General features: G+C 42.8%; 1 protein-coding gene across 3 annotated transcripts in view; it reads right to left on the reverse strand.

Annotated features, from left to right (window-relative positions):
• Positions 1 to 27,859, reverse strand: part of LOC143843083 (arylacetamide deacetylase-like) — an 86,558-nt gene that overhangs the window by 21,803 nt on the left and 36,896 nt on the right. For 2 of the 3 annotated variants that reach the window (XM_077348661.1, XM_077348660.1), the window contains one exon: positions 15,898 to 16,084. In XM_077348661.1, coding sequence (XP_077204776.1) covers positions 15,898 to 16,074 — 177 coding nt within the window. In that variant the 5' untranslated portion in view covers positions 16,075 to 16,084. Of the gene's footprint in view, positions 1 to 11,220; positions 11,415 to 15,897; positions 16,085 to 27,859 lie in introns of those variants that run through there. The other variant, XM_077348662.1, reaches the window with a different exon arrangement.

Consider the following 27,859-nt stretch of genomic DNA (forward strand, 5'->3'; position numbering starts at 1 on the left):
ACTCTATTAACCCCTCCCCACCTTTCCCCAACCCAGTCCTTTGGCATTCACAGAGAATACAGGGAAAGGCTAGATCTTTTGACTTGCTCAGATTACAGTTCCAACCATACAATGTCCATAGAGCAGCCTTTTTCAGTCTGAACCCCTGAAATGTTTCAGCTGGCCATGTCTCCCTGCCACGACCCTGGAGGTCAAAGTTAACAGGCAGGCTCAAAGAGGAATGAGGAGGGGGGGGAGAGGAGGCAGTTTAAGGTGGGAGCAGGTGTGCAGAATCCACAGCTCTACAGGCACAGAAACCACGGAAGGGGAGCAATGGAAGTGGCCAGTTACCGAGCATGTGGGCGGGTCCATTAAGGCAGAAGGGGAAAGGCTGTGCAGCTCCCTCTGCAGCTCCCATTGGCCCCTGGGGATCTCCAGACCCGTGGTTGAGAATCCCTGCATAGAGGGTGCAGAATATGGGAGCAGTAGATTAAATTGATAGATTAACAGAAGGGACTGTCAGTGAAAATTCTTTCATTTCCTTTCCTGACTGATGCAAAAGGTTATTATGTCCACATGGGCCATGACTTGGACAAGGCTCCCTAGAACACCATGACAAACTCATGAACATACTTATGTCTATCAGAAAGTCAGAACAGGAAACAGTCCCAGCCTGCAGCGTTCTTTGCGCCAAGTAATTGGTTCAAAAGTCTTCCAGTGATGCAGCAGTTTTTAGAAATACAGAAGCAGAGTGGATCAGAGGAAGATTTTAACAAATGAAGATATTTAACATCAAGTTTTAAATGCAATCTTAAGTGTAACTGAGCTGGTGGACAAGCTGGAGATGATGAGTCGAACAGGCATTGCTATGGTGATGTTCTGAGCATAAAGTGATATGTTTGGGAATGCGGGGATTTTGAGACCAGGTAAAATCAACATAGTAGTCTCAAATGGTAATTTCCACCGAAGATGAAGTATGGATGACTAATGAACAAGAAGGTTTAACTTGGTATTTCGTATTTACTTTTGGAAAACGATATATTATGGGCCTGTTTGGCAAATTATAGGGCTTATTTTTACAAGAGTTTGGCTGCTTAGTGGAAACTTGGCAGCATCGTGTAACAAATCCAAGCTCCATGCAGCCCATTTAGGATGTAAAGTTCTAGCAAAATGAATGTTCATTTTTCAATGTGTTCTTTTTCTAGCTATATATGCTGGTATACGGCCTCCAAGAGTCTACAGTGACTTTAATAACATGGGAATTTTATTTGTATCATTAACCGGTCCCCCTAAATACAGAATAGCACTTTGTTTACTCCATTTATACCCCACATTTCTCCCTAATGGAGGTCAAAGTGGCTTATATCATTCCCCACAATACCATTTTATCCTCACAACAACCCTGTAAGGTAAGTTAGGTTGCGACTGTGTGACCACCGTGTTTTTCACACAATGACAGGTTTGGGTCAATAAAGGTATCTGAATCTGTATCTGAATCTGACAGGTTTGGGTCACAGGTGTGCAGGAAACCTGTTGACATCATACTGCTCCTGCACAATGTATGCCTCTTGTGTCTAAAAGTTGTGTGGGCCCATCTGTGAATTGGAACTACACTAGGGTTGTTGGTCCCCAGGTCGGTCCCCTGGGGATCTCCTGAAATGATAGCTCACCTCCAGGTGACAGAGATCAGCTGGAGAAAAGTTTGGCAGATCTCCTTTGGAAGCCCTCACTGGAACACTTTTGAGCAACGTCTGTTCATTCCAGCAGGTATTTTTTTAAGAGGACATTTCAACTGATTGCATCACATGGTAATTAGTGGTAGTATATTGTTGCATTAGAATTTGTCACTTTAAGCTTCAAAATGTCTTGGCTGGACCAGTTGTTGTTTACGTGGTTGCAACTTATTGCTATGCTTTCATGACTGTCCCAAGTTGGAATATAAATTTAATATAATAGGGACAGATATAGTTTAAAATAAATAGTTGCATTTAGCATGCTTTTCTCGGAGGGGGCCACTGCATTGAATAATGGTTCACAAGCCCATTTTTCTCTTGCTTACTTTTGTACACACGTTATAATATTTGTTTTAACATTTATACATACAGTATTTTATTACCACTTATTTATTTACTACTAGAATTTAAGCCCATTTTATATTTAAATAAAATGGGCCCTAGGCCCCCGTCCCCGGGGAAGCCTTTGCAGGGTGAAGGCTTCCCAGGGGCTGGGATGCTGCTGCCACCGGCCCACGACCTGAGGCATTCTCCCAGCCACGGGCTGTTCCCGGGGACGGGAGAAGGCCGCCGCCCACCCACCCACCCAGCAGCGTCCTAGGGCCTTCTACCGGCCCCAGGAGCAGCCTTGCTGCGTCTGTGATGCGGCAAGGCTGTTCCTGGGGCCGGGAGAAGGCCCCCACCTACCGCACCCCCCCCCCAGCGGTAAGGGACTCGGGGCGGGAAAGGAGCAGGGACGCCAAGTCTTCAACGCAGCATCCTTGCTCCTTTCCCTAGGTGGAGGAGAACCCGGGCCGGAGGACTTACCGTGCAGACTGTCTGCTCTGTCTGCACAGTGAGTCCCCGGCCGGGCCAGGCGAGGCCGGGCCAAGCAGCCAATGGCGAGCCGCGCGACGGTTTGGCCCTTCCCAGTAGCCCTTACCGCTTTATTTAATCCGCTCCACAGGAGCGGTTAAAGATTAATTAATTATTAATGCATTATTAATAAATAAATTATTAATAATAATGCATTAATAAATTAATCTTTGGTCAAAAAGGCGGAGCCATGGCACTTGGATAGCTCGAATACTTCGAGCTCCTGTTCCACTGAGGGTCAATCGCTGCTGTGATTGACAGAATCGGGTTTTGGGTACGATAACCCACCCTTAAATCTTCTCAGGAATTCCTTGTGAATCTCTGAGGCCTCTCTGTTCCGCAGGGAAATTAATCTCCCACTGGAACGTAAGCTCAGTGTGCACAGGGTCCAGCAAGCGCCGTCCGCCATCTTAAAATCTTTTTTCCTTTTCTTCCTTTTTCAACTCTGCAATCTACAAAGCTTATTTTAATCTACAAAGCTAATTGGATACCTCCCAGCAAGACCTTCGACTCACCACAACTCCGGAGTGAAAACATCTGGCAGACATCAGATCGAGCCTGCAAACAGTGAGTGGGGTTTCCCTCAGCCCCCTCTTCCCTGGAATGAACTCTCGGCGTGGAGAGTTGCTCTCGCTAATCCAAACAAGCCAGACTGACAGGACTGTCTGATAATATTGAGGGGGTGAAGTTGCCAGATTCCAAGATACTGAATCATTAATCAACGCAGAGATGCAAGTGCTTTGCCGCTTCTCCGTCTTTACTTTTCCCCCGTTTCTGGCTCTGCTTGATGCCACCTCATTTTGAGGCAGGCTAATTTTCTTTTCTAATCAGAAGGACTTAAATCAACTCAATCTAATAAGTAACAGCTCTTATTATCTGTTTTATTATATCTGTTTTTCGTCTTCGAAGATAAGAGAGATTAGAGCCATGGAATCTCGCGAGAACTAAGCCTTAGAGACATTCCTTTAATTAAAAACAGACTGTTGCTTTCGTTAGGACTCTGTAGGACCTCTACTGGCTATTTGCAAAATTGCAAATATTAAGTCTAACAAAATTCCAAACCTGGAACATGTTTTCGTTTAAAAAATTTGCATATCTTCTAGACAAACAAACACAAGACTTGAAAGAATCTTTAAATGGTTCACTTAAAAATATGCTCATGGAGTTTAAAGGCATTAAGGAAGAAGTCTTTAACAGGAATGATGAACCAATAGTAGTGGCTGATGATAGCTCTAAACAAGATGGAAAATTACCAGCAGAAGAGGAATCTGAAATTATGGAGATAGAAAAGGGGATGTCAGAGTCTTGCAGCTCAGATAAGGACACCCTGCCTGAGAAGATATACAGCCACTACAAAGCAACAATACTCAAGAAAGACATATGGATCTGCGGTGAAAGCAATCGATTGAAAGGAGCATCATGGAAAAACATCTGTACTGATATTGGAGTCCAGGAGGTACAACTGCTTCAAGATTTATCGATGTATACTCCGAGGGAAAGACTACAACTATACTTTCCCAGCCAAAGACCAATGGGACAGAACATCAGTCAACGGGAGTCACAAGACGTAATAAGCCTCGAAATGAGACCTCCCTAAGAAGCTTGGGGAATGGAAATGCAACACAGTGGTCGAAATTCCTTTCCTCCTTTACCTCCTTTATGTAGCCATATAGGCAATATAACTAGTTAAGAAGTTAATCTGGGGTCTAAGATCTTTTAAGTAAGCTGAATTTGTATTATTAAACCTAATTTCGCAGCGGCTACCAGCCCAAAATCAAAGCATAACTAAAAGGAGACACCTAATGGAATGGGCTTACATTATAGTGTGGGGTTTTAGATTTCCTATGATAGCTGAATTTGAATTATCTAGCATATCTATGTAGTGACTTTCAGCCTAAATTTAAAGCATAACTAAAAGAAGGTTTCTAGCTGAGGAGGTGTATATATAACTAACGAAAAATATTTTCTATTAATTAATGAAGACTCCATTTTATTATTTCTGGTATCAACAATGTATACTTATATATATTTGTTTCCCTTCTTTCCGTACAACGAAGTATTTTTTTTCTCTTTTTTCCCTTTTTCTAGTGAAAATGTGGAGGGCTCTAGGACTATGTTAAGTATAAACTGTTTATGATTGTTAAAACTATCAGAAACTATGCAAACAAATGTTGAAATGATGGTAACAAAGTAGACTTCTCTTTTTAAATGTGGTGCAAACGTGAAAAAGTCTATAAAAAGTCTATAAGCTTTGGGTAAAAGTCCATAATATTGTAGCCAGTCTATAATCTTAAATGGAGAGAAGAGGGTTTGTAAGATTGAAACAGGGAACCAAAATGTTTTTCCACAGCGCTTCCTAACCCACATACAGAGCTTCTTCTACTATGCGACGACGGCAACAAAACTAGAATTGGCCAAGAAATGGAAAACGTAAGAACTACCCTCGACAGAAGACTGGGTGAATAAACTAGCTGATCTTACCAAGATAGCCAAACTGACACTAAGAGGCCTTACAAGAATAATGGGGCCCTTACCTGAACTATTTACAAAAGGGATTAAAAATGGGGAACCAAGTGTATCAAATGAAGAGTATAGCTCTCCTTTTCTGTATTAACAATGTAGATTGCATGTATCTCACTGTTTTCAACTCTGGAAAATAAAATAAAAACTTTCTATAAAAAAAAAAAATAAATTAATCTTTAATCCTCGCCTGGCCCGGCCAGGGACTCACTGTGCAGACAGAGCAGACAGTCCTCACGGTAAGTCCTCCGGCCCGGGTTCTCCTCCACCTAGGGAAAGGAGCAGGGATGCTGCGTTGAAGACGCATTATTAATATTATTAACTATTTTTTATTCTCAGAGGGGTTTTTTTGAAATAGAACCTTTGTCTGCTTTTTATTCGCATACAATTGCCAGTTTTTTCCAAACAGAAGAAAAACTGCGTTGATTGCTCCAATTCCTACTAAATCAACTATCCATTTATATATGTGTGTGTGTCATTGGACACTATAGTTTAGGCGGAGGCAGATAGGAGCCAGTTCACAGAGAGTTTGCCACAACAATATATGTGAGAACCAATAGCTGCTCTCCCTCATTCTCCTTTGCCTCTGCTTCAGAGAGAGGATTTATTAATTTGCTGAAATGAATGCTGCACAATGTCACCAAAACCAGACCTCTTTAAGCTTGTTTTGTAATATAAAATATGATTCCAAAGTAACACCAAAGCAGTCTTCCCCTGACATGCCGTAACTTTTAAACCAAGATAAATATTTGGGTGTAGTCTGTTCTATATTGTATTTTTTTTAATGCTCCACACATTCTATGCAACATATGGAGAAGAAGGAGCAGTCCCAGCCATACCATCAGGATAAAGCTCTATATAGATGGTTTCCAACTCCGGGGTGAGAAATCCTGGAGATCTGGGCATGAGGCACAGGGCCTGAGGAGGACAGGGACCTCAGTGGGTCCACTCTCCAAAGCAGATTTTCTCCAAGGGAACCAATCTCTGTACTCTGGAAATCAACTGTCAATCTGAGAGATCTCCAGGCCCCACCTGAAGACTTGTAACTTTGCCACACATCATTATATCCCCATATACAGCACAAGACCAGATAGCCTATCTTCTGTTCCTTGCCCAGTTGTATAACCTTTCCCCACCCCCATCTTGCTGTGGGGTAACCTTGGGGTCCTCCTGTTTAACCCAGCAAACCACGAGACTAGGACCAGATGCATGCCAAGAACCTAGAACAGACACAGGAAGGAAAAACTATGGCTGCCTCCTTTCCCACTGCATCCACAGTTTTAAAATTATTTTAAAATAGCCAGCCTGCAGGCTATTACAACATACATCAGTTCACCTGAACAAAATGGTTTCTCTGGAAGATGAATTCTATGGCATAATATCCCACTGAACTTCCTCTCATCTCCAACCCCTGCTCTCCCTAGGCTTCACCCCCAAAATCACCATGTATTTCCCAATCCATAGCTGGCAATCCTAGGAATGCATCTGGTAGCTGGGTTCTAGGTTGATAGCCCTAAACCAGACATACTGTTTCAGATTCACAGAGTAAGACTGCCAGCTGCCCGGGGGGAGGGGGAGGGGGAGGGTTCTGCTTTTGTAATAGAGACTTAATAGGATATTTAACAGGTGATATTATTTCCCTCCATGCCATGGAAAGCTTCATCTGCCCACTTCCATGCATTGCACCTCTGTTAAAAGCACAAGATATTTTCTTCTTCAGATTAGGGCCTACATATGTTCTCTGAGCCTCTGAAACTCTCCAGGGCATCCAGCCAGCATGACTGAATTTTGCTTTTCTTCTCTGTTCGAAAGCCACTTGACTGGGCTCCATCTTGTTAGTCATCCCTTGTACAAAGAAAAAGAATGAAACTCATGTAAACTTTAAAACACTGCCTGGATCTTTTTCAGGCACTCATCCATTTTGTTTTCAGTTTTGTTATTTTTCTTCCTTATTTTTAGACATTTTCTGTTCTTGTCTTCAATGAATTTAGAAGGATGTAACTCTATTTAGGATGGCCCTGTCAGGTACCTGTGAATGCTCAGAGACATCTATTTGAGGTAGACTATTGGCCATTGATAGAATCATAGAGTTGGAAGAGGCCACACAGGCCATCTAGTCCAACCCCCTGCTCAATGCAAGATCAGCCCAAAACCTCCTAAAGCATCCAAGAAAAGTGTGTATCCAATATTTGCTTGAAGACTGCCAGTGAGGGGGAGCTCACCACCTCCTTAGACAGCCTATTCCACTGCTGAACTACTCTGACTGTGAAATTTTTTCCCTGATATCTAGCCTATATCATTGTACTTGTAGTTTAAACCCATTATTGAGCGTCCTTTCCTCTGCAGCCAACGGAAACAGCATCCTGCCCTCCTCCAAGTGACAACCTTTCAAATTCTTAAAGAGGGCTATCGTGTCCCCTCTCAATCTCCTTTTCTCCAGGCTGAACATTCCCAAGTCCCTCAACCTATCTTCATAGGGCTTGGTCCCTTGGCTCCAGATCACAATGTATGGCCTGTATGGCCCCTTCCAACTCTATGATTCTATGATATATAAAAATTAAATCACTCTATGTGATTTGGTCACCAGATCCATCTGTGCCAGTTCCTTGAGAGTTTGCATCAGTTTGGATGGAACTGTGGGAAGGGGCGTCCCGCTTTCAGAACACATTATGCGTTCAGCAGGAAAACTGGTACATGCACGGTTCCTAGTGGTTGGGACATCCCTTTTTGGAGCTTTCAAACTAATTAAAAAGTCTCTGTGGCCAGCCTGCACAAGTGCAGTTCCAATGCGGGGCTGCATCACAAGAGATGAATGCAAAATTCATGTACAGAAAACGCTCAATTTAAACTTATAAAGTGGACAAGGATTCAGGACTGCACTCTGCAGCACTGGATCAAAATAATACACTTGGTAGAAAATCATGTAACTGTGAAAGAGCAGCTGTGAATGCTAATGCTATGCACAAAACTGTATTTTTGTATTTGTATTTTTTATTTGTTGTATTTATATACCGCCCTCCCCTGAGGCTCAGGGCGGCTTGCGTATAATGCGGAAAACAGTACATGGACCTCAGCTTTTCACAATAACAATACCATTAACATTAAACTATAACAGAGGTAACAGAGTATAACAATGCAGACAGGTCCAGAGCAGAACACAGGGTGGATTTCTGGGAGGGATGGAGCAGGGGCCCTGTAGATGTTGCTGGTCACCTGGTCTCAACCAAATGAAAGTATCATGCTTCATATAACCCTGCCTATCCTGAATATCAGAAAGGATTGGGACTTGGACATCTTGTGCCCCATCTCCACGAAGAAATGTGGGCTTTCTGTTATCAGCCACATTCACATCCTCTGATGAGGGAAATAACCAAGTAGCTGTTTCATGCCAACAATACACATGAATACAAGAACCATCATTTGTTTGCTGTTGGTTATATACCATTAACATCTCAATCAGGTTTCAGGTGCTCCTGATATGGTGGTGACAGGCTGATCTGATTCCTCTCCACATCTGGCCCTTGTCTTGGGAAAGAGCCACCCACGCAGTAGCAAGCTTAAAGGCTTAGCACATGGCTCCTGGAATCCCACAGGAAAGGCTCTTCTTGCCTGTAGATCATTGCCCATAGTGCTGAACCCGTCCATTCCCCCAGATTTACAACTGGCTAACACTTTTGAGAATCTTCCACCTTCCTTGTACTGGAAAGAGCTAAGCCTTGTGGAAAATCTGGTATTGATTTTGGAGTGGGGGGGAGCTCTTGCACATCTGGTCCTGAGCGCCTTTCAAAAGTCTGGCCTTCGCTGTTATTGTTGGCTTTTATGCAAGCCCATTTGCAGTGAAGTCATTAATTACTCATAACTGGATTTACTGATCGCTTCCAACTCCCATCTCATTTGCAAGAAGACAAATATAATCCTTGGAATACAAAGATGTCACAACAACAATTCATCAGGCCCAAGGAAAAACAATCATTTTTTTTCATGAGTGCAAACAAGTCCAAATGTATATACCTTCCCCTTGGGAAACAAAAGTATATAATTTCAGTCTTCATAGATTAGTCCAATGACACCTTTAAGACCAACAAAGTTTAATTTGTTGATTTTATAGGTACCACAGGACTCAGACTTTGTTCTGTTGCTTCAGATCAACATGGCTACTCACCTACCTCTAGTCTTAATAGATGTTGCATTGAGATTTGCAGTATCAGTCCCAAATGTAAAGATACCGAAGTTAGTCCATCTCAATTAGGTCCAATGCAACAAACTGTTCCGCCATATGGGATCTTGAGTCTGCTTTGACCTCTGAAGCCAAGCAGATTTTTTAAAGAGTGGCAGTTTGTAATCCAGAGAACTGAGTTTGATTCCCCACTTGTCCACATGCAGCCAACTGGATGACCTTGGACTCGTTACAGTTCTCCTAGAGATGTTCTCACAGAGCAGTCCTCTCTCAGCCCCACCTACTTCACAGGGTTTCTGTCATGAGGAGAGGAAGGGAAAGCTGTTTCTAAGCCGCTTTGGGACTCCTTCAGAGAGTGAAAAACAGTATATTAAAAAGCTCTTCTTCTTCTGTCAAGTGGCTCTGGGGAATCTGGCCAACATAACATTAAACTAGGTTTTTAAAGCCTGTTTTTTGCTGAGGTGCCAAGTCATGGTTGACTGTCTATTGAAAGGTCTGCCATGCTTTTCAAGACGCTGCCTCCCTTTCTCTCACTTTTCCATCCTTTGGCCATTTTTGTACAATGACAAATGGGCAAATCAATAATTAACCTTCTTCCAGTAACCACAGATGTCACATAGAGGTGTTAAGAATCTATCTAGCAAACAATCTCCTGAGGAGGAAAACAACAATGGCAGGCTTCTTGGGGTGAGTGGGCATAATGGAGGGAATGAGCTCCCAGGAGAGCTGAGCTATCGCAGTTCCACAGGGCCTGTAAGACAGAGCTCTTCCACCAGGTCTTCGGGTGAGGCAGGGTTAAAAACAACAAGACCTCTCCTCAGGCTATGCACGATTTCTTATGCACCCCACCCTGGAGCAGACCACTGTGAGGTGGAAGGGGGGGGGGAATTACACCGTCAGTCTTGTTTTACTGGGGGGGGGGGGTTAGGGGACGTGACGGTAATTGGGTTTTATGGAGTTTTATGGGCTTTTATTTACTGTAGCCTGCCACAAGTCTCTGGAGAGTGGCAGGCTAGAAATGTAAGAATAAATAAATAATTATATAAAAGAGAAACCCTTGGCCTATTAGCAGGGAACAAAGTGTGCAATGAAAGATACTGTGTCATGGTCTGCAAAAGGAAATCACAGTCTGCAGCCACTTACAAAATGGATTTATATGGTCTCAGTGCAGAACTGATTAATGCGGTCCTAGACACGCAAAGTAAAGATGTACAAAACAAATATATACATGGGGAATCAGCAGCTATAAAAGTAATAAGTTATAAGTTAAAGCAGCAAAAAATATTAAAATAAAATCTTAGGTTGCCCATTGCTGACATATTACAAGTGGCGGCACACAATCTTTGTCGGAGATTAATGGTATCTGTATTGCCTTGCATCAGACAAATATGAGGCAACCTCCTTTCAAATTAGAAGAAGAGTTGTTTATTATACCCTGCTTTTCAGTACTCAAAGGAGTCTCAAAGCAGCTTACGGTCACTTTCCCTTCCTCTCCCCACAACAGACACCCTGTGAGGGAGGTGGGGTTGAGAGAGCCCTGACAGAACTGCTCTATGATAACAGCTCCAATAGGACTGTTACTGGCCCAAGGCCACCCGGCTGGCTGCACGTGGAGGACAGGGACACAAACTGGGCTCTCCAGATTAGAAGCCACAGCTCTTAACCACTGCACCAAAATGTCGGTAAAGTGTTTTCCAGGTTGAAAATAGCAGGCACAGCTGCTGGAAAATCTGGAAGACTGATAAGTACCCGGGTTTCCCATAGCCAGTGTGTGGTTCCATTCCTCTTCAGGCCTGACTGACTGTTGCCAGGAGCTTCTTAAGCTTTGCTCTAGTTCAAGTGAGAGCCCAGGAAGCTGGGCTTTGAATGATGGAAGCACCCCCATTCTCTGTCTTTCTAGGCTTGCTGTCCTAGTAGCTGGCTCATGCTTGCATAAAAAATATTTATAAGACTAACCTTGATAGACTCATGGCCAGATGCTGAATAAGAGAACTTCATGTGTTCAATGACTCTTCTGCAAAGCAAGATGGGAGGTCTCATGCCTAGCTCTGCATTCTGTGGTATTTTAGGCTTGGTTCTGTCTCCTGCAGTGGTCATTGGGGTGGGGGGGGGGGCTCACCCCACCTCCAAATTCCAAAGTTTCCCACAGTCTAAAAGAAAAAAAACCCCGAGAACCCTTATTAATCATAAACAAATTAAGTTTAAGATTCTTGGAAAGACTTCAAAGTATTTGTCACATAAAAATGATATCTTGCCCCAAGTTGGACAGAAACATATGACAGTACAACACACAAGGCCAAAATGTTGCTCTTCATTCCAGTTATCTTCTAAGTAGGGATGTCAGTTCCCAGGTAGGACCTGGGCATCCCCAGGGTTGATAGGTCATCTCCAGGCAACACAGATCAATTCCCCTGAAAAATATGGCTGCTTTGAAGGGTGGATCTCCATCTGGGGACTGACAACCCCTAGTGCAGCTCTGATTCACAGATGGGGCCACACAACTATTAGAAATAAGAGGTATACATTGTGGAGGAGCAGTATGGTGCCAACATGTGCCATCTCCTGCACACATATGACCCATTATATTTGTCCATCATTTTCAGGACCTCTTGGAATACTGGAGATGATCCAGAAGACTGGAGGAGGGTGAATGTTTCTCCCTTCAAAAAAAGGGAGAACAAATGGCCTGGGGAAACTACAAGCCAGTGAATCTGACTTCTGTTGCTGGGAAGATAATGGTGTTAGAGGGAGTGGTCTATGATGTTAGAGGGAGTGGTCTACAAATATCTGAAGGATAACTTGGTGATCCAGGGAAGTCAACTAGGATTTGTCTCCAACAGGTCCTACCATGCCAACCTGGTTTCCTTCTTTGATTGAGTGATGGGCTTACTAGATTGTGGTAACTCAGTTGGATGTTTTTTCCTGGATTTCTGTAAGGCTTTTGTCAAGATTCCCCATGTCTGATGGGCAGTCTGTAGACTGAATTTCCCAATTTAGGTGGGTAGGGTACTGATTAGAGAACCACACCCAAAGAGCAGTTATCAGTGGTGTTCCATCAGACTGGAGGGAGATGGAAGGGTTCCACAGGCTTGGTACTGGGTTTGGCACTTTTCAAGATTTTTATCAATGATCTGGATGAGGGGGTAGAGAGATCACTCAATAAATGTGCAGATGATGCCAAACTGGGAGGAGTACTTAAAGATGTTAGCCTTTAAGATGATAGAGAGATAATCAACAAGATCTGAGCATTCTGTAAAGGGAAAATGAAAACAAGATGCAATTCAATAAGGATAAGTGTAGAATTCTACATCTGAGTCACAAAAATGAGAAGCATGCATACTGGATTGGAGATACACTTCCGGGTAGCAGTGTGCGCGAATAAGATCTGGGGTTCTTGTGAACTGTAAGCTAAATATGAGCAGACAGTATGGTGTAGTGGTAAAAAAGGAGAATGCAGTCTTGGGCTGTATCAACAGGGGCATCACATAAAAACTGCAAGATATCATAGCTGCTGGACAGACACTTATAATGGATCCTGAATTGAGATCCTGAATTGAGAAGAAGGTTGTATTAGATGGCCTGAGAACAGAAAGAAGACAAGAATAAACTGATGACAATTCATCTAACAATGCATGAAGCATTATGGGAGTCTGGTCAAAAGAAAGGGAGTCTGGTGAAAAGAAAGTGAGTCTGGTCAAGAAACTATATCAGTGCCCTGCTGAAGCCCCTATTGGCCTGATAGTGAGGACACCCCTGGCTGTGGCATGAACAAGGCCACTCGTAACACTATCTGCCTTTTAAATATTGGACTTCTTAAAATATATGATGGAGACAGATTCTAGCTGTATCTGAAGAAGTGAGCAGTGACTCATGGAAGCACAGGCTCTGCCACAGATGTTAATCTTTAAGGTGCTACTGGACTCTTTGCTCTTTTCTATTTTTTAAAGGAACATTCATGCGTAAACTTCACAAATCCTACTGCTGATAAATTTCAAGCAGGAACAGGTCTTTCCTAACAGTTGAGAACCTTTAATAGGACATGCCAGAGATCTGAATGTCAGACTGATTAAATGCAAAGCATGTGGTCTAGATCTGAGCCACAGTCACTCTGCAGAGAGTGGTGAATTATATCACTATCTTCATATTGTATCTTCACTGTCTCCTTTTTTCTTCAGGGAAGCCTGTAGATAGTAGAGGATTAGTCATTCTTTCATTGCTAGATAGTTTTCGTTTCTTTTGGAATCTGCTAAATCTTAACTGGAGCTTCATATTAAAGTGGGACAGAAAAGTAATCACAGGTAATACTTAGCGGCTGCTAAGACCACTAGCCCCAAAGACTTAGGATATGTTTGCATTTGCCAATAGTATCTTAAGTCCTGCAAACTAGCTGCAGTTGATATTTCCTTTTTCAAAAATGAGTTTAATGGACTGTCGGCTTCTCATCCTGTGCAGAAGGAGCAGCAGTTTTTCGTTCACAATAGATGTACTATTCAACTTGCCCTTTCATTCTCGGGAGAATTGGATTTCCTCAAACACCACTCCATACCAAAACACATTCTGAAAGACTGCAAAGGGTTTTTTATTCAAGTTGACTGTTCTATTGCTTTGAGTGCTTAAGGAACTTGAATTGTATTTATCCTGCATAGAAAAACCAAAAACAAACAAAAAAACCCCCCTGCATTTATGATAACCTGTGAAACAAATAAACCTGACAGAATAATATGTGATTTTTTGTGATATTTGTGTGTATAGTTTGTGATATCTGAATGTAAAATCATTTTAATGCAATGAGATCACCTGATCAATCTGATACTGAGCACAATGGAACCATAACCTAGCCAGGAATGAATTCATCTTTAATCAGAGATTTTAAAGCAAGTAGTTAGCCTACTCATTACAAGATTTAAAGGGTTCAGACCAGGTATCGGTGCCAGAAAGCCATTAATATAGCCAACAGCTGTGGAAGACTTCTGCTTACTAGTAAATTGTTACCGTAAAATAAAACAATTTCATGTATTGCTATATAGTTATGCACTTTTTAATTAAACAGTTGGGAGGAAAGCCTATTTTATAATGGTCCATAGAAAAACAGAGGGAGGACAGAAAAGCCCACGCAGACCAAGGTTGGCCTCATAGCAAGGCAGGCCAGCCAGGCCAGCATGATGGAGCGAGGGCAAATGGGCTCCAGCTCTCCCAGCAGCTAGGAAGATTGAGAGTGTGACGTCATCATAGCAGCATGTGTTGATGGCCTTTCCCACCCTCTCAGTGGCCAGGGGGTGGGGATCATGGGGCACCTGTGGCAGAGCAAGCCTGGACAGCACTCCTCACTATCCCATTGGCCAGGAGGATGGTATGGGCACCATGGAGTATGGTGGAGTGTGCCTGGATGGCTGTCCCCAACTCCCCACCTTACCTCTTGCCGGTTCTTCCGGAGGCACAAAGGAGGAAGTGCCTCTGATTGGTCATCAGTGTGGAAATGCCATCACCCTATTAGGGTCACATCCCCAGTGAGGGCCAATTAGAGGCCCGGCACATCATCAGAATGACCATGTGCTTTTCATGTGGTGTGATAATAGGGAAATCTGTTCAGCATGATATAGTTCTGACATTTAAGACTGGATTGAGAGCGTTGTCATCTAGTAATTGAATAATAAATAACTCCAATCAAATAATAATAATTAATAAAAATATAATACAGATCTTCTTCCCACACCTAATTAAAGACAATTCTTTTGTCTGCTATATGATAATAAATAAACTAGAAAACAGATGAGGGAGATTCTATATTCAGATTCATCTCCTCTTCCTCTTCCTCTCATCCCTTAGTCAGAGAGTTAGATGTGGGCAGTTGGAGGCTCTCCTCAGAATGGGGCCTAGGACACCTGCCCCAATTGTCCATTTTTAAGATGGTACCTGTATATTGATTTGTGTGACCTTCATTCTGTGACCTTCATTCTGGATGAGTATAGCTGCTCATACGAATGGACTGTTTGTGGTATTCATACGGGTAGTAAAGCAGATCACTGGAGAAACTGGTTTTCTCCTATGCCAGGCAGGCAATTTTGATGAATATATGCATGGAGGTCAATTTTTTAAAATACTTTTTATACATAGACTGGTTCAGGGATAGTCTGTTGCAGCAAAACCAAAAAAGATTTCTGCCTTACCTAGGGATTTATAAAATAAAATTAGTATTGAAATACACCACTCCAACACAGACATTTCATTTGTTTGGGTGAAAAGTCAAATGAATGCTCATCTACATTTACATTTAAAAACAGGTTTTAGAATGTTATAGCAACTTTGGAAATGTAAGAGGCAGGGGAAAAGAATGTGAACACAATTCAAGAACTTTTTAAATGTCTCCCAAATGGTCATGTTATACTATAGCCTACTTTGGGCTCAATAGAAACATACTGAAACAATGTTCTCACCAAATGTGTAGTCAGCTCTCAGGAAAGACGCTGTGGATCCAGGCCACAGAAGATTGGACCAACTGCCTGAAGCCTCAACAAGGATAACCACACATTCAAAGCAAAACCTCTGAGGTCTGCCCATCTCTAACTACCGCAGCAGTAAATATTTTGTGATGGAGATACTATAACAGCACAAAGCTCAGTTCTCAAAAATTACCTTACTGTTGGCAATCTTTCTTCTACTCTTTCTTCCCAACCACTGTACTGGTTTCTGATGCTTGTTGAAAGATGTAAATATATGTTCCACTGCCAGCTCAGCTGATTTGTTGTGGGAACACACTGTATTATGGAGTCCTCTCTGACCTCTGAGGTGAATGGGACAAAGGGTGTCCATGTACAGTAAGCTGCAGGAGGAAAGGGGATAAATGTAAATATATAAATGTGAAGAGTTATATAAATGTGAAGAGTTAACATTTTACATTCAATCTCAGAGCACGAGCACAGGGGTAGGTTATTGTGTGAAAGTTGTGATGCTGGCTCATATAAGGCACTTCCAGAATCAGGTATGGGGTGGGAAAAGGCATATTTTACAAAGGAGAGAGAACAAGGGACTCAACTACACTGTACTCTGCTCTGGTTCGGCCTCACTTGGAGTACTGTGTTCAGTTTTGGGCACCCCAGTTGAAGAGGGGTGGAACGTGTCCAGTGAAGGGCAACAAAGATGGTGAGGGGTTGGAGACCAAGACATATGAAGAAAGGTTGGGGGAGCTTGCTCTGTTAGCCTGGAGAGGAGATGACTGAGAGGGGATCTGATAACCATCTTAAAGTATTTAAAAGGGTGCCATATGGAGGATGGAGCAGAATTGTGCTCTCTTGCTCCAGAGGGACAGACCAGAACAAATGGGATGAAATTAATTCAAAAGAACTTCCATCTAAACATCTGGAAGAAGTTCCTGACATGACAGTTCGAGCAGTTTCTCAGTGGAACAGGCTTCTCCATCTTTGGAAATTTTTAAACAGAGGCTAGATAGCCATCTGACGGAGCGGCTGATTCTTTGAAGGCAAAGGGGTGGCAGGTTACAGTAGATGAGCGATAGGGATGTGAGTGTCCTGCATAGTGCAGGAGGTTGGACTAGATGACCCATGAGGTACCTTCCAACTCTATGATAATATGAGCAGGAAATAAAAGCTTATTCATAGATCATGGTTGAAGAATTCTATAGAAAAGAGTTCCATTAAGAGAATAAACAAGAACAACTCTGTTTTACAATATCACACACTGGAGAAAGCTTGTAGTCATCAAAATCTGTAGGCATTCTACTATGGAGCAAGACTAGTTAAGACATGGAGGCATGTTGTCCACTGAAGTGTAAGTAATATTGACTTTGGGCTGATAATTCATGATTTCGTTATTTAAAGGACCTGAAAACTAAAGATTAAAAGTGAACCAGTCTATGTATAAAATGTTTGCAATTCTTTTGGTTCACTGGAATTTTTAAAATAATAAAGGTAAAGGTAAAGGTATCCCCTGTGCAAGCACCGAGTCATGTCTGACCCTTGGGGTGACGCCCTCTAGCGTTTTCATGGCAGACTCAATACGGGGTGGTTTGCCAGTGCCTTCCCCAGTCATTACCGTTTACCCCCCAGCAGCAAGCTGGGTACTCATTTTACCGACCTCGGAAGGATGGAAGGCTGAGTCAACCTTGAGCCGGCTGCTGGGATCGAACTCCCAACCTCATGAGCAAAGCTTTCAGGCGGCTGCCTTACCACTCTGCGCCACAAGAGGCTCTTTTTAAAATAATATATCACAATAAAACTTTACAAAATAGTAGACAAACTTTGCAGGGAGGTTTCTTCAGGCTAGATGTTATGTCAGCAGTACTCACTTGATGGCTTGCTGAGAGCCACATCTGCAATTACTATCAACCAAAACAGCCACATATACTTCCATCCCTGACATGAGGCTTGTCCCAGGGTGGCTTGTCACTTATTTATTCCTCTGTATCCCTTGTATACATGAGACAGAATGGTGGTAGGGTGCAAAATCTTTGTACTGGGCTCAAAAAGGTAATTAGTTGGTCCTGGACACTTCAATGATTGACAGAACTATTCAGGCCTATGAGAAAGAGGAGTAGGATCCCCATCCTCACATTTGTAGATCATCTGTTGATGGTCTAAGAGAGAGATCCTAAGAATAGTGTTGCTAATTATGGGGTGGGAAATTTCTGGAGATTCTGAGAGTGGAGCCTAGGGAATGTGGGACTTGGGGAAGGACTTCAGAGGAGCATGATGCCATAGAGCAGGAGTAGTCAAACTGCGGCCCTCCAGATGTCCATGGACTACAATTCCCAGAAGCCCCTGCCAGCGAATGCTGGCAGGGGCTTCTGGGGATTGCAGTCCATGGACATCTGGAGGGCCGCAGTTTGACTACCCCTGCCATAGAGTCTATCTTCCAAAGCATTTTCTCCAGAGGAACCTCTCTCTGTCACTTGGAGATGAGCTGTCATTCAGAGAGACCCTCAACCACCACCTGGTGACTGGCAACCCTACCTAAAGAAGGACTAGTCAGAAGTAACTCCAATTTAATTCATTAGGGCTTACTCCCAGGAAAATGTCCCCAGGATAGTAGCCTGAGTCTACAAAAGGCTCCACAAACAGAAAGCATTCCTTATTTATAATAAGATTGCTTTCAGGATTTTTTGTTTTAGCAAAAAGAAAGAAAGCTTTCACCCCAAAATTCAAACTAAGCCTGTATTTATTTGGAAGCTAAATGGGACTAGACTTATCACACCCTTCAAGCAGTGGCCTTCTGTTTCACATCAGAAGTGCTCACCCTCTTCTTACTGTCCTTCAGGGAGACCTGAATCTTTTACAGGCTTCAAGGCAATAATTATTAAGGAATATAGAATTCCCAGTTCTACTGTGAAATTCTTTATCAAGAGCTACCTTTGCCTCTCCATCAAATCCCTTTGGTGAAAAGGGGTAAGTGCATAATCCACCCTTGTTTGTTATTTATTGCTAATAGCATTTCACAGCATTCCATTGATTCCATCATTATTACATAATGTTTCATACCTGTGGTGTTGCTGGTAAGTGCATGTGTGTGCATGGTTTCTCTCAAGATGAATCTGTGACAGCCTTGTGTGTCTTCCAGTGAGGGAAGCCACTGGGGCACATCAAAAGGAGGTTCTGAGAAGTGGGCAAGTCTACTAAACAGGAGGTTTATGAGAAGGGTATTAGGGCCAAAGCTGGCCTGATCTTCTGTCTCTAGAGGTAAAATGCCTACTTTGTTTTCAGTAGAACAGGCAGGGTAAGGCACACGTGCTCATACCAGTGGTTCAGACTGGATTTTTTATACTTGCCATCAAGTCACAGCTTACCTATGGTGGTCCCATAGCATTTTCAAGGTGAGAGACTTTTGGAGGTGGTATTTCATTGCTTGCCTCCGCATCACGAACTGGGATGCCTTGGAGGCCTCCCATCCAAATACTAGTCAAAGCCAACTCTGTTTAGCTTCTGAGAACTGACAAGACTGAGCTAGCCAGAACTATCCATGTTAGGGCTGGCTGGAGAATGCCAGTTGTCAAAGCTATCACACGATAGGCAACTGCACTGCAGAGCTGTATGAAGAAATTGCCATTCCTGGGAGAATGGGGGTGCCCCATTTAGAATCTGCTACATGAAGATATGTCCTTTCTTGCTTTCAGCCACGGCAGTCAAGTGGGGTGGGGAAAGTTTTCTAGCCTGCTGTGTCTTTACAAAACCTGTTTGACCAGAAGTGACAGCCAACAAAATAATTATATACGGAGCAAAGAATCATCTTCATCTCTCATTAAAAAAAAAACAATTGCCTCTAGCAATCTGTAGGAAGCAAGAAAGCCATGTAAAAGAATGACAAGACTTCTCCTGTTGGTTTATAGCAGGCAAATGAACAGAGCTTCTACTGTAGAGTCTGAGACCTTTGCATCACATTCTAATACAGGCTAAAATCAGAAGGTAGATGATTCACCTTCCTGGTTCTTCCCCCATCCTCTGCCTAATGCTGTTGTCCCAAACCCCCAGTCCAGGGACCGGGACCGGTCCATAGATCAGTTGGTACCAGGCTGCAGCTCCTCTTAATTCTTCTCCCTGGCTGCTGCCTTGGGGGCTGCCCTGCCACTCTGCTGCCAGCTCACCTTTGGTGCTCTCTGGCAGCTGCCATGGCTGGGGCTCCACCCTTGGCATAGCACTGTGCAGCTGCTGTGGGCAGCACCCCCCAGAGGGTGGCGGGAAGTCAGGGGCGCCGGTGGGAAAGCAAGCAGAGCAGGGGCTCAGGCGGCAGCAATGTCCCTCGGCAAAAGACTACCTCCCCCCCAGGCTTCAGTAAAATTGTCTAGCGTTGAGCAGTCCCCGGTGATAAAAAGGTTGGGGATCACTGGCCTAATGCATAAGGGACCTTAAGGAACCTGAGGCTTTGGAGCTTGTGGAATGCAGTAAGAGGAAAAAATATTAGATTAATCTACAGAGGCAGAATCCACCCACCCCATTGGCTGTCTCTATCCTTTCACCCAGTTACTCATAAAATAGGTTTTGTGATTAAATGAATGCTTCTTTGATTATGGCCTCCAAAATCCAATCGCTTTTACTTTAATAGCAGTTGGCTTTAATGCTTGTGTGCCATTTCCCCGTCTGCAAACTAAACCCCACTTTTGACTCCTAGGTACATTTAATAACCAGCTGTATTACATTCAGCATGAGGATCAGTACAAATAACGAAACCTCTTGGTTGCTTCCAAGGTGAGTGTTGATGGTTTCCCATCATCATAAATACCCTCAGGATGAGCTTTCCAGATGGAATCTATTTACACACTTAGTATCATTTTGTCCCCATGGATTTTCTTAACTATTGGAGAAAGTGGTAATGAAAAGTCCTATAAAATGCCAGATGAGCTCAGGGGGGATTTATGGCATGAAGGGCATGATGTGACCAAATCAAGTATTTAATTCCATACTACAGTGAATACAGCAGACCTCCAAATTAAATAAGAACATCTCTCAACCTCTCTGAAGGAGACTTATTTATCTTCAGGGGGATTAATTTAAACAGGTTATTGAATGTTAGATTGAGGGTGCCTTTCTATGGGACCTGCTTTAAATTTGGCACAAGATATGCAGATAAATGTGTGGTTAACAAGACTGGGAAGTAATGCTGTCATGTTTCTTTGACAGATATTTTTCTCCTAAGTGTGTCTCTCATGTTTGCATTTGCGTACCCAGAGAAAGTGCATATTCATCCTGCTTCAACAGAAGGAAAAAGTGACGCCCACAGCCAATGTCTATGCTTACAGTACTTTAAAACTGTGCATAAATCAGAGCGTGGAGAAAAATCATGACCTCTGCTGCATGTGACAGAGCATGGGACTCCATCAGGAACTGGCAGCTGGTTCCCTTTCCTACTTCTGGAATTAATGCCATATTGAGGCACATTATGAGGTGGATGAAGAACTGCTAAACAACTTTATCTCACACTTTGAGTACCGCAACGTGTTTGTGATATGCATCCTGATAAGCAAGAGCCAAGAGAAATATGTATCGCATATCCCAGGGGAACATTGGTGGCTGTCAGCCTAAATGACTCATTTGCACATTACTGCTGGTCCAAAGTCGAAAGAGGAAAAATGCTGTGCTTATCTGCCTTGGCTGATCTAAGCAAAGTCATATTTTGCATTCACAGACAATTCAGCATAGCATGAATAACATCACCACATGTGCATGGAAGTGGACATGTTATGTAAAAGCAGGAGGACAACTGAGGGATAAGAGAAGGACATTGCATGAATCCAACAGTGTGTCCAAAAGGGTTGCCACCCTCCAGGTGGTGGCTGGAGGTTTCCTAAGACTGCAACTGATCTTCAGGTGACGGAGATCAGTTCACTGGGAGAAAAGGACTGCTTTGGAAGGTAGACTCTGTGGCATTATACCCCACTGAAGTCCTGCCCTTCTGCAAATCCCACCCTCCTCAGGCTCCACCCCACAACTTTTCAGGTATCTCCCAACTTAAAGCTGTGTCCCTTGTGTCCACAGAAGTTATGTAGAGTTTTCCTTCCACCTTCCTTTCTGGTCTTCTAACACATCATCCCTGGAATCACAGGGCAACCATGTGAATTAGGAAGCTGCAGTGATGAGGAGGAAGAGGTTAAAATCACCACCTCCTCTTTCTTTTGTCCTAAGAGATATATTGTCTGACTGCTATGGAGAAGGTCATGCTCTCTTCTGCCAAGGAGGCCTCCTTCAAAGGCCATTATGGATCATGCATTTAAGGCACTGGGGAGCTTGCTTTGTCTGCCAAATCAAGTTTTCGGTACCAAAACAGAAGCACATTCAATCATTCTCAGGTTACATTGTCACGCCATGCTTATATGGGCTTGGCTGATACATTGTTCAAAGATGATTACACATGTGCTTAGTTTAGTGCTAAGACATCCATATTAAGGCTCATGTCAATGACATTTAATGTCCAAAAATGGAATTAAAGTTTGTTGTTGCCAAGCAATTCAGTGTTGTAATTCATACTGCAAGGTGCTGCAGTAAACATACCCAGCAGCCCCCCTGAACGGTTCAACCCTTAGGAAATAAGGGAGCCAAAAAAAAAAATCAGAAATCCAGGAGGAGGAGGATCCAAATATCATACCAGAACCTGGAAACCATGAAATGGGGAATTCTGATTTTTTAGGGAATCCAATATATCCAAATATGAAAAATATAGATTCTTTTACATTTCTATTTTTGGTGCATGTCCCTACCAAAATCAAACGAGACGGGGCTGGGAATAAGAGATTATTAATTTAAAATCTTTCTATCCTGCCTTCCCACCTAATTCAGGGTCTCCAAGGGAGCAAATGCTAAACTATTTCAAGCATCTCAAATACATGCATACATACCACATTAAAACGCAAATACAAACAACATAAACACACCCAAAGAGGAGGGCTAGGAGGACCTAGAGAGGGAACCTCAAATGAAACAAAAAAATGCTTCACTCACTGGCAAAAGACAGGCAGATCTGGGAGTTCTACAGCTAGCTAATCCAAACTCATGTAGCATTTAATTGTGCCAACCAGTTTGTCAATGAATCCTGAAAAGTATATTGTACAATACGATCTACGATTCTACGGGTTCAAAGGGATGCAAGAACATCCCACAACTTACAAACATCTGCTAACGCTGTTAAGTGTTACCACATCCAGCTGTAACGATCCCAGCAGAAGTGGGGCACATGTGTTACAAACAAGTGACAGGTGTTCCCCCGTCATCTCAAGTGCCCCAGTTTGATCACTGTCTTTAACCATTCCCAAAAGATTTATGCACATCTGCTGGAATCAATATAGCACCGAAAGCATTTCTGGCTCACCACTTCCTTGAACAAACACACAGTCTGCAGCAAAACAAGGTGCCCGTTTCACAGTATCCTTAACGGTGTCTGCAGTTTGCCCACTATGCTGTTTCCCCCTCAAGAGGAGTCATAACTCTCCACTTCAATAGCAATGGTGTTAGGTTGCCACAAGATGGGAAAGGAGAGAGCCGAGAGGTACGCAACTTCACCTTGGAACCCTCAGCCAGCAGGAACGCTGCTGCGGCAGATCCCCCCTTACCTGTGAAACCAGCACTGAAGCGAAGGGGCTAGGCTCGACTGTGGCAGGCAAGGTTGTTTTGCTGTTCTGAAGCTACAATTGGAGTCGCTGCTCCCACACACACACAACACACACAATGATCTTTATTGGCATGAGATGAATTAAAAAATATAAAATAAGACAGAACAGAATACAATCAGTTCTTAAGTGCCTGCAGCTTAATCGCCATTTGCAAAAATGGTGAGGGGCTTGGAGACCAAGACATATGAAGAAAGGTTGGGGGAGCTTGGTCTGTTTAGCCAGGAGAGGAGATGACTGAGAGGGGATCTGATATAGAGGATGGAGCAGAGTTGTTCTCTCTTGCCCTGGAGGGACGGACCAGAACCAATGAAATTAATTCAAAAGAAATTCCGTTCAACATCCGGAAGAAGTTCCTGACAGTGAGAGCAGTTTCTCAGTGGAACAGACTTTCTTGGGAGGTGGTGGGTTTCCCCATCTTTGGAAATTTTTAAACAGAGGCTTCGTAGCCATCTGATGGAGAGGCTGATTCTGTGAAGGCTCAAGGGGGTGGCAGGTGACAGTGGATAAGCGATAGGGTTATGAGCATCCTGCATAGTGCAGGGACTTGGACTAGATGACCCATGAGGTCCCTTCCAACTCTATTTTTCTGTGATTCTATGACACAGTGAAAAAAGAATGTTTAAATCGATTTTGACTTTAGGTGAAGGGCTCCAAGAGGTCATTACACAACGACCACCATATTACAGAAGGCTCTGTCCATGGTGGGAGTCCACCTCACCTCTGAAGGTAAAGGTCATGTTCTACAGAGCAGGTTGCAACCCTCCAAGCTATTCATATGGGAGCACAGTCATGCCATGTCATTTCTACATAGTGAGTTATTTTGCCCTTTGCCCAAATCACCAAACACAGCAACAATTTACTTGGCTCACTAGAAAACTGCTACTGGGTTTTACTCTTCTGTTATCCAGTGTTCAGGATATGAACAGCTCACTGAGCCATGACAAGAAAGGCCTCCTTTGGCAATCCATATGCAAAAATTCTTTTTACAACACTGGCCGGGTATAAAGTTCATTTTATAAAGATTATTTCAATGTTTAATACATTGTAAGAAAAAAAATTAACAGTAAAATGGAAAGTTGGCTTTGAAGATGATCTCTTCAAAACCCACGAACATATAAATGTAAAATTCTAACCATTTGCATTAAGTGGAAACTGAGCTCTTGAAAAATAGTGCTGGTTCTGGATCAGGTTTTGACTGTCTGTTTTGCTCTGAATAAAAAGCTTTTAACCATTTTTTTCCATCGGCTGTTCTCCTTTTGGCCTGAAAAGAAGGAAAGTTGCTGGGTTTTGTAACTCAACAAGTTTCATTTAAAGACAGTCTTAGAGCTTAGATCAAATACTCAGACGTAGCCTTCTACAACGTATTTCATTACCAACCAGAAAGCCAAACAAATTAACCCTTGACGACCATGATTTTGTTAAACTGTACAGGTTGCCTTCTGCTAAAATGTTTCTCAGGAGCCTTTTAGAAAAATACTATAGTCCATCCAAGTATACCAAGAGACCAGCAAGCCTCCTAATATATATGATCACCATACCCCTCCATGTTTCAAAGAGGCAACATGCAGATATTCTGCTTTAATACAAATCAGAACCCTGAAAAAACAAGGTTTTACATAGCATGTCCACACAGGCAAAATCCCCACGTTGTCCCTTTCAAACTCCAGGAGAGTCTTGTCTATTGGGAAGACTGTGAGTAGGGCATACATTCAGTCGGCAGGCCCCCACTACATGTGAGCAGGGTATGGGAAAGTCAATTGTTGGACGGGCCTTAGCCATCTTTCTATGTGTGTTTATTTTGAAAACAGATCAGCCCTAGATAATTCCAGGCATTTGTAAAGTCTCTCCTGAATATGATAGCTGAACAAAAATCTACGATGGAGAGAAAAGAAAACACTGAAAACGAGAAAAGCAAGAAGGGGGGGGGGGGAAGTCTAAGCATTTAAACCTTTTGATGAGGCAAGCAGATGCGGGGACTCCAAGAACACAAGAGTGAAGTTTGGTAACTCAGTTGTACGTTGCTTCCCTAAAGTTTACACTTTTGTTCAGAAAGAGCATCAAGATTTATAGCTAATAATCAGCCTGGTGTATTGCAGCTTTGAAAAGCCATTCTGTTAAAGGCAAAACCTTCACAGCACTACAGGCTGAGGTCTCCAGCCCTTCACAGATCTTTTTCTCTTTTTTTATATACTGAAAGAAAAGCAATGGATTTCTGGAGAGACAGAGCGTATTTACATATTTATTTATTAATTTAGATTTTTATACCGCCCTTCCATACAGCTCTGGGCGATTTGTGGTTCATACAACACCCATTTCTTACATGGAAATTACTTCCCTGTACAAAATATTGTAGAACTCACATTACTTACTTATTTATTTAGGAATTTATTCTCTGCCCTTCCACAGTAATGAAGACAATAACAACAACAATAAAGAATTCAAAAACCTATGGCCATGAGTGGTTGATGAACCAAGGCAGGGCCATATGGAGTTCTTAGAGAATTTGTCTAAGGTAGGGTGACCAGATTGTAACATTGGTAAAGCGGGACACCATTGACGGGGGGGGGGGTCTTGATTAAAAATTTGGTCTATATGGAGCAACAAGGAGTTTCTTAGAATGCAAAAATAATTTTATATATATATGCCCCCAGATGTCCTTCCAAAAGTGGAACAATCTGGTCACCTTAGTCTAAGGGGTAGACTTTTAAGCAGGGAGGCCAGCATGTTCTTGGAGTTATTTCTAGGTCTCAGACTAGGTGCTATCTGGTACAGCTCTGTCTTACCGGCCCTGCAGAACTGGTTAAGGTCCTGCAGGGCCGTGATCTCACTAGGTAGAGCATTCAACTAGGCTGTGGCCAGGGCTGGAAAGTCTCTGTCCCTGGTTGAGGCCAATTGCATCTCTTTGGGGATAGGGACCCTGAGCAAGTTCTGGTTGCTGGATCTTAGCTGATACATCAGAAACTCTCTAGGGTGGTAGATTTATTTGAATCCTAGAAGTTTACTGAGTGCCCTTGGAGAGGTATCCATGAACACCCTTGTTGAGCTTCTGGTATTCAAGGTGGGAGGCATCATGGCCCTAGGTGCCTTCAATCTGCCATTTATTTAACCTATAAGCATATCTAGGGGTAGTGAATTCCATAACTCAATTGTTTTGGATAAACAGTTAATATCAATAACAGGTGATCTTGCTGCATGTTAAGAATATTTATTATTCACCTGGAATTACTCTACCCACTTTGCTGCCGTATATTTTATGGGAGAAATGTAACTGTTCCCCATCTCCCACATTTTAATGGGCTAATTCCTTTGCTCATCAGGATTCATCGGATCTGACCAGATGAAAAAATGAGTGAGTGAGACCATCCATCTCTCAGTGTCCACTCTGGCAGTCAGCAACTCTCTGGGATGTTTCACAATATCACTCACTGATGGCTTTAACTAGAAATTCTGAGGATTGAACCTTGGACTGTTTGAGTGCAAAATGGTTGTCCTACCACTAAGCCATGGGAAGGGAACTTCCTTGCCACCTTTCCTCTCTTCCACAGCCCCAGATCTGAAAATTAGAGGGTAAAATTAGATCAATGTCTTTTTTTACACAAGATTTACATTGCTCACTATTTAAGCAAAGTCAGCAATTATATTCCTGCCAATTCTTTCCTCTGAAAAAAAAAAACCTCAGAAACTAGAACTGGATCCCACATTCTGTCGCCAAAGCCAGGAAAATGATCTCTGTCTCCGGAAATGACTTAACCTATCACTAATGTCATTCAGCCTCTTTGGCTGGTGTGCCTCATCCTGAAATAAATTCTATTTAATCAGCTACAGCTGAAAACTCAGTACAAGCCCTAGAACCATGCTTAGTTAGGCCAGGTGCCTGTAAATAACATGGGGACTTTCACATGTCACAAGATCAGCCTAACTAAAGCAGTCTTAGATCTTATCTGAACATTTTTATCCCATGATATGTATAGGATGATGATATATAGGCCAAAAAAAAAAAAAAGAATCAGCAGGGCTTGGGCCTTTGATCCAAATTTGTTGAAGGACAGCCTACTTCACACTTCGCACGACTGGCTCACATTGGCTGTTTCTATGCTATATGAACACAGTTGTATAAATGGGAAACATCCTCTTAAAATAAGTTCCCAACAAAAGCTTGCCATAAAAAAATACACTGAGGATATTATGCACATATTGGCACTCTGCCTTAACTTTCTTGGATATGTTTAAAAATAATTTCTCTTCCCTTAATAGCGTGGCACACTTCCAGAAACTGCTGGATTCAGTCAGTGGATTCAATTATGGCTCCTAAGTTTTTAAAGTCGGCACAATCTGCACATATACCTTTCAGCAAAAGTTTTGGATGTTTATCTGATTCACTTTTATTTGTGTGTAATTTTGCATCTGTGGCTAAAGGAGCGCTAAGGCCTTCAAATTGAGGACTCTGCCATCCCCAGACTCTCCAAATCACCTCGTAATATAGAAGCT

This window comes from Paroedura picta, chromosome 8, assembly GCF_049243985.1.
Source record: "Paroedura picta isolate Pp20150507F chromosome 8, Ppicta_v3.0, whole genome shotgun sequence".
NCBI classification, from domain to species: Eukaryota; Metazoa; Chordata; class Lepidosauria; order Squamata; family Gekkonidae; genus Paroedura; species Paroedura picta.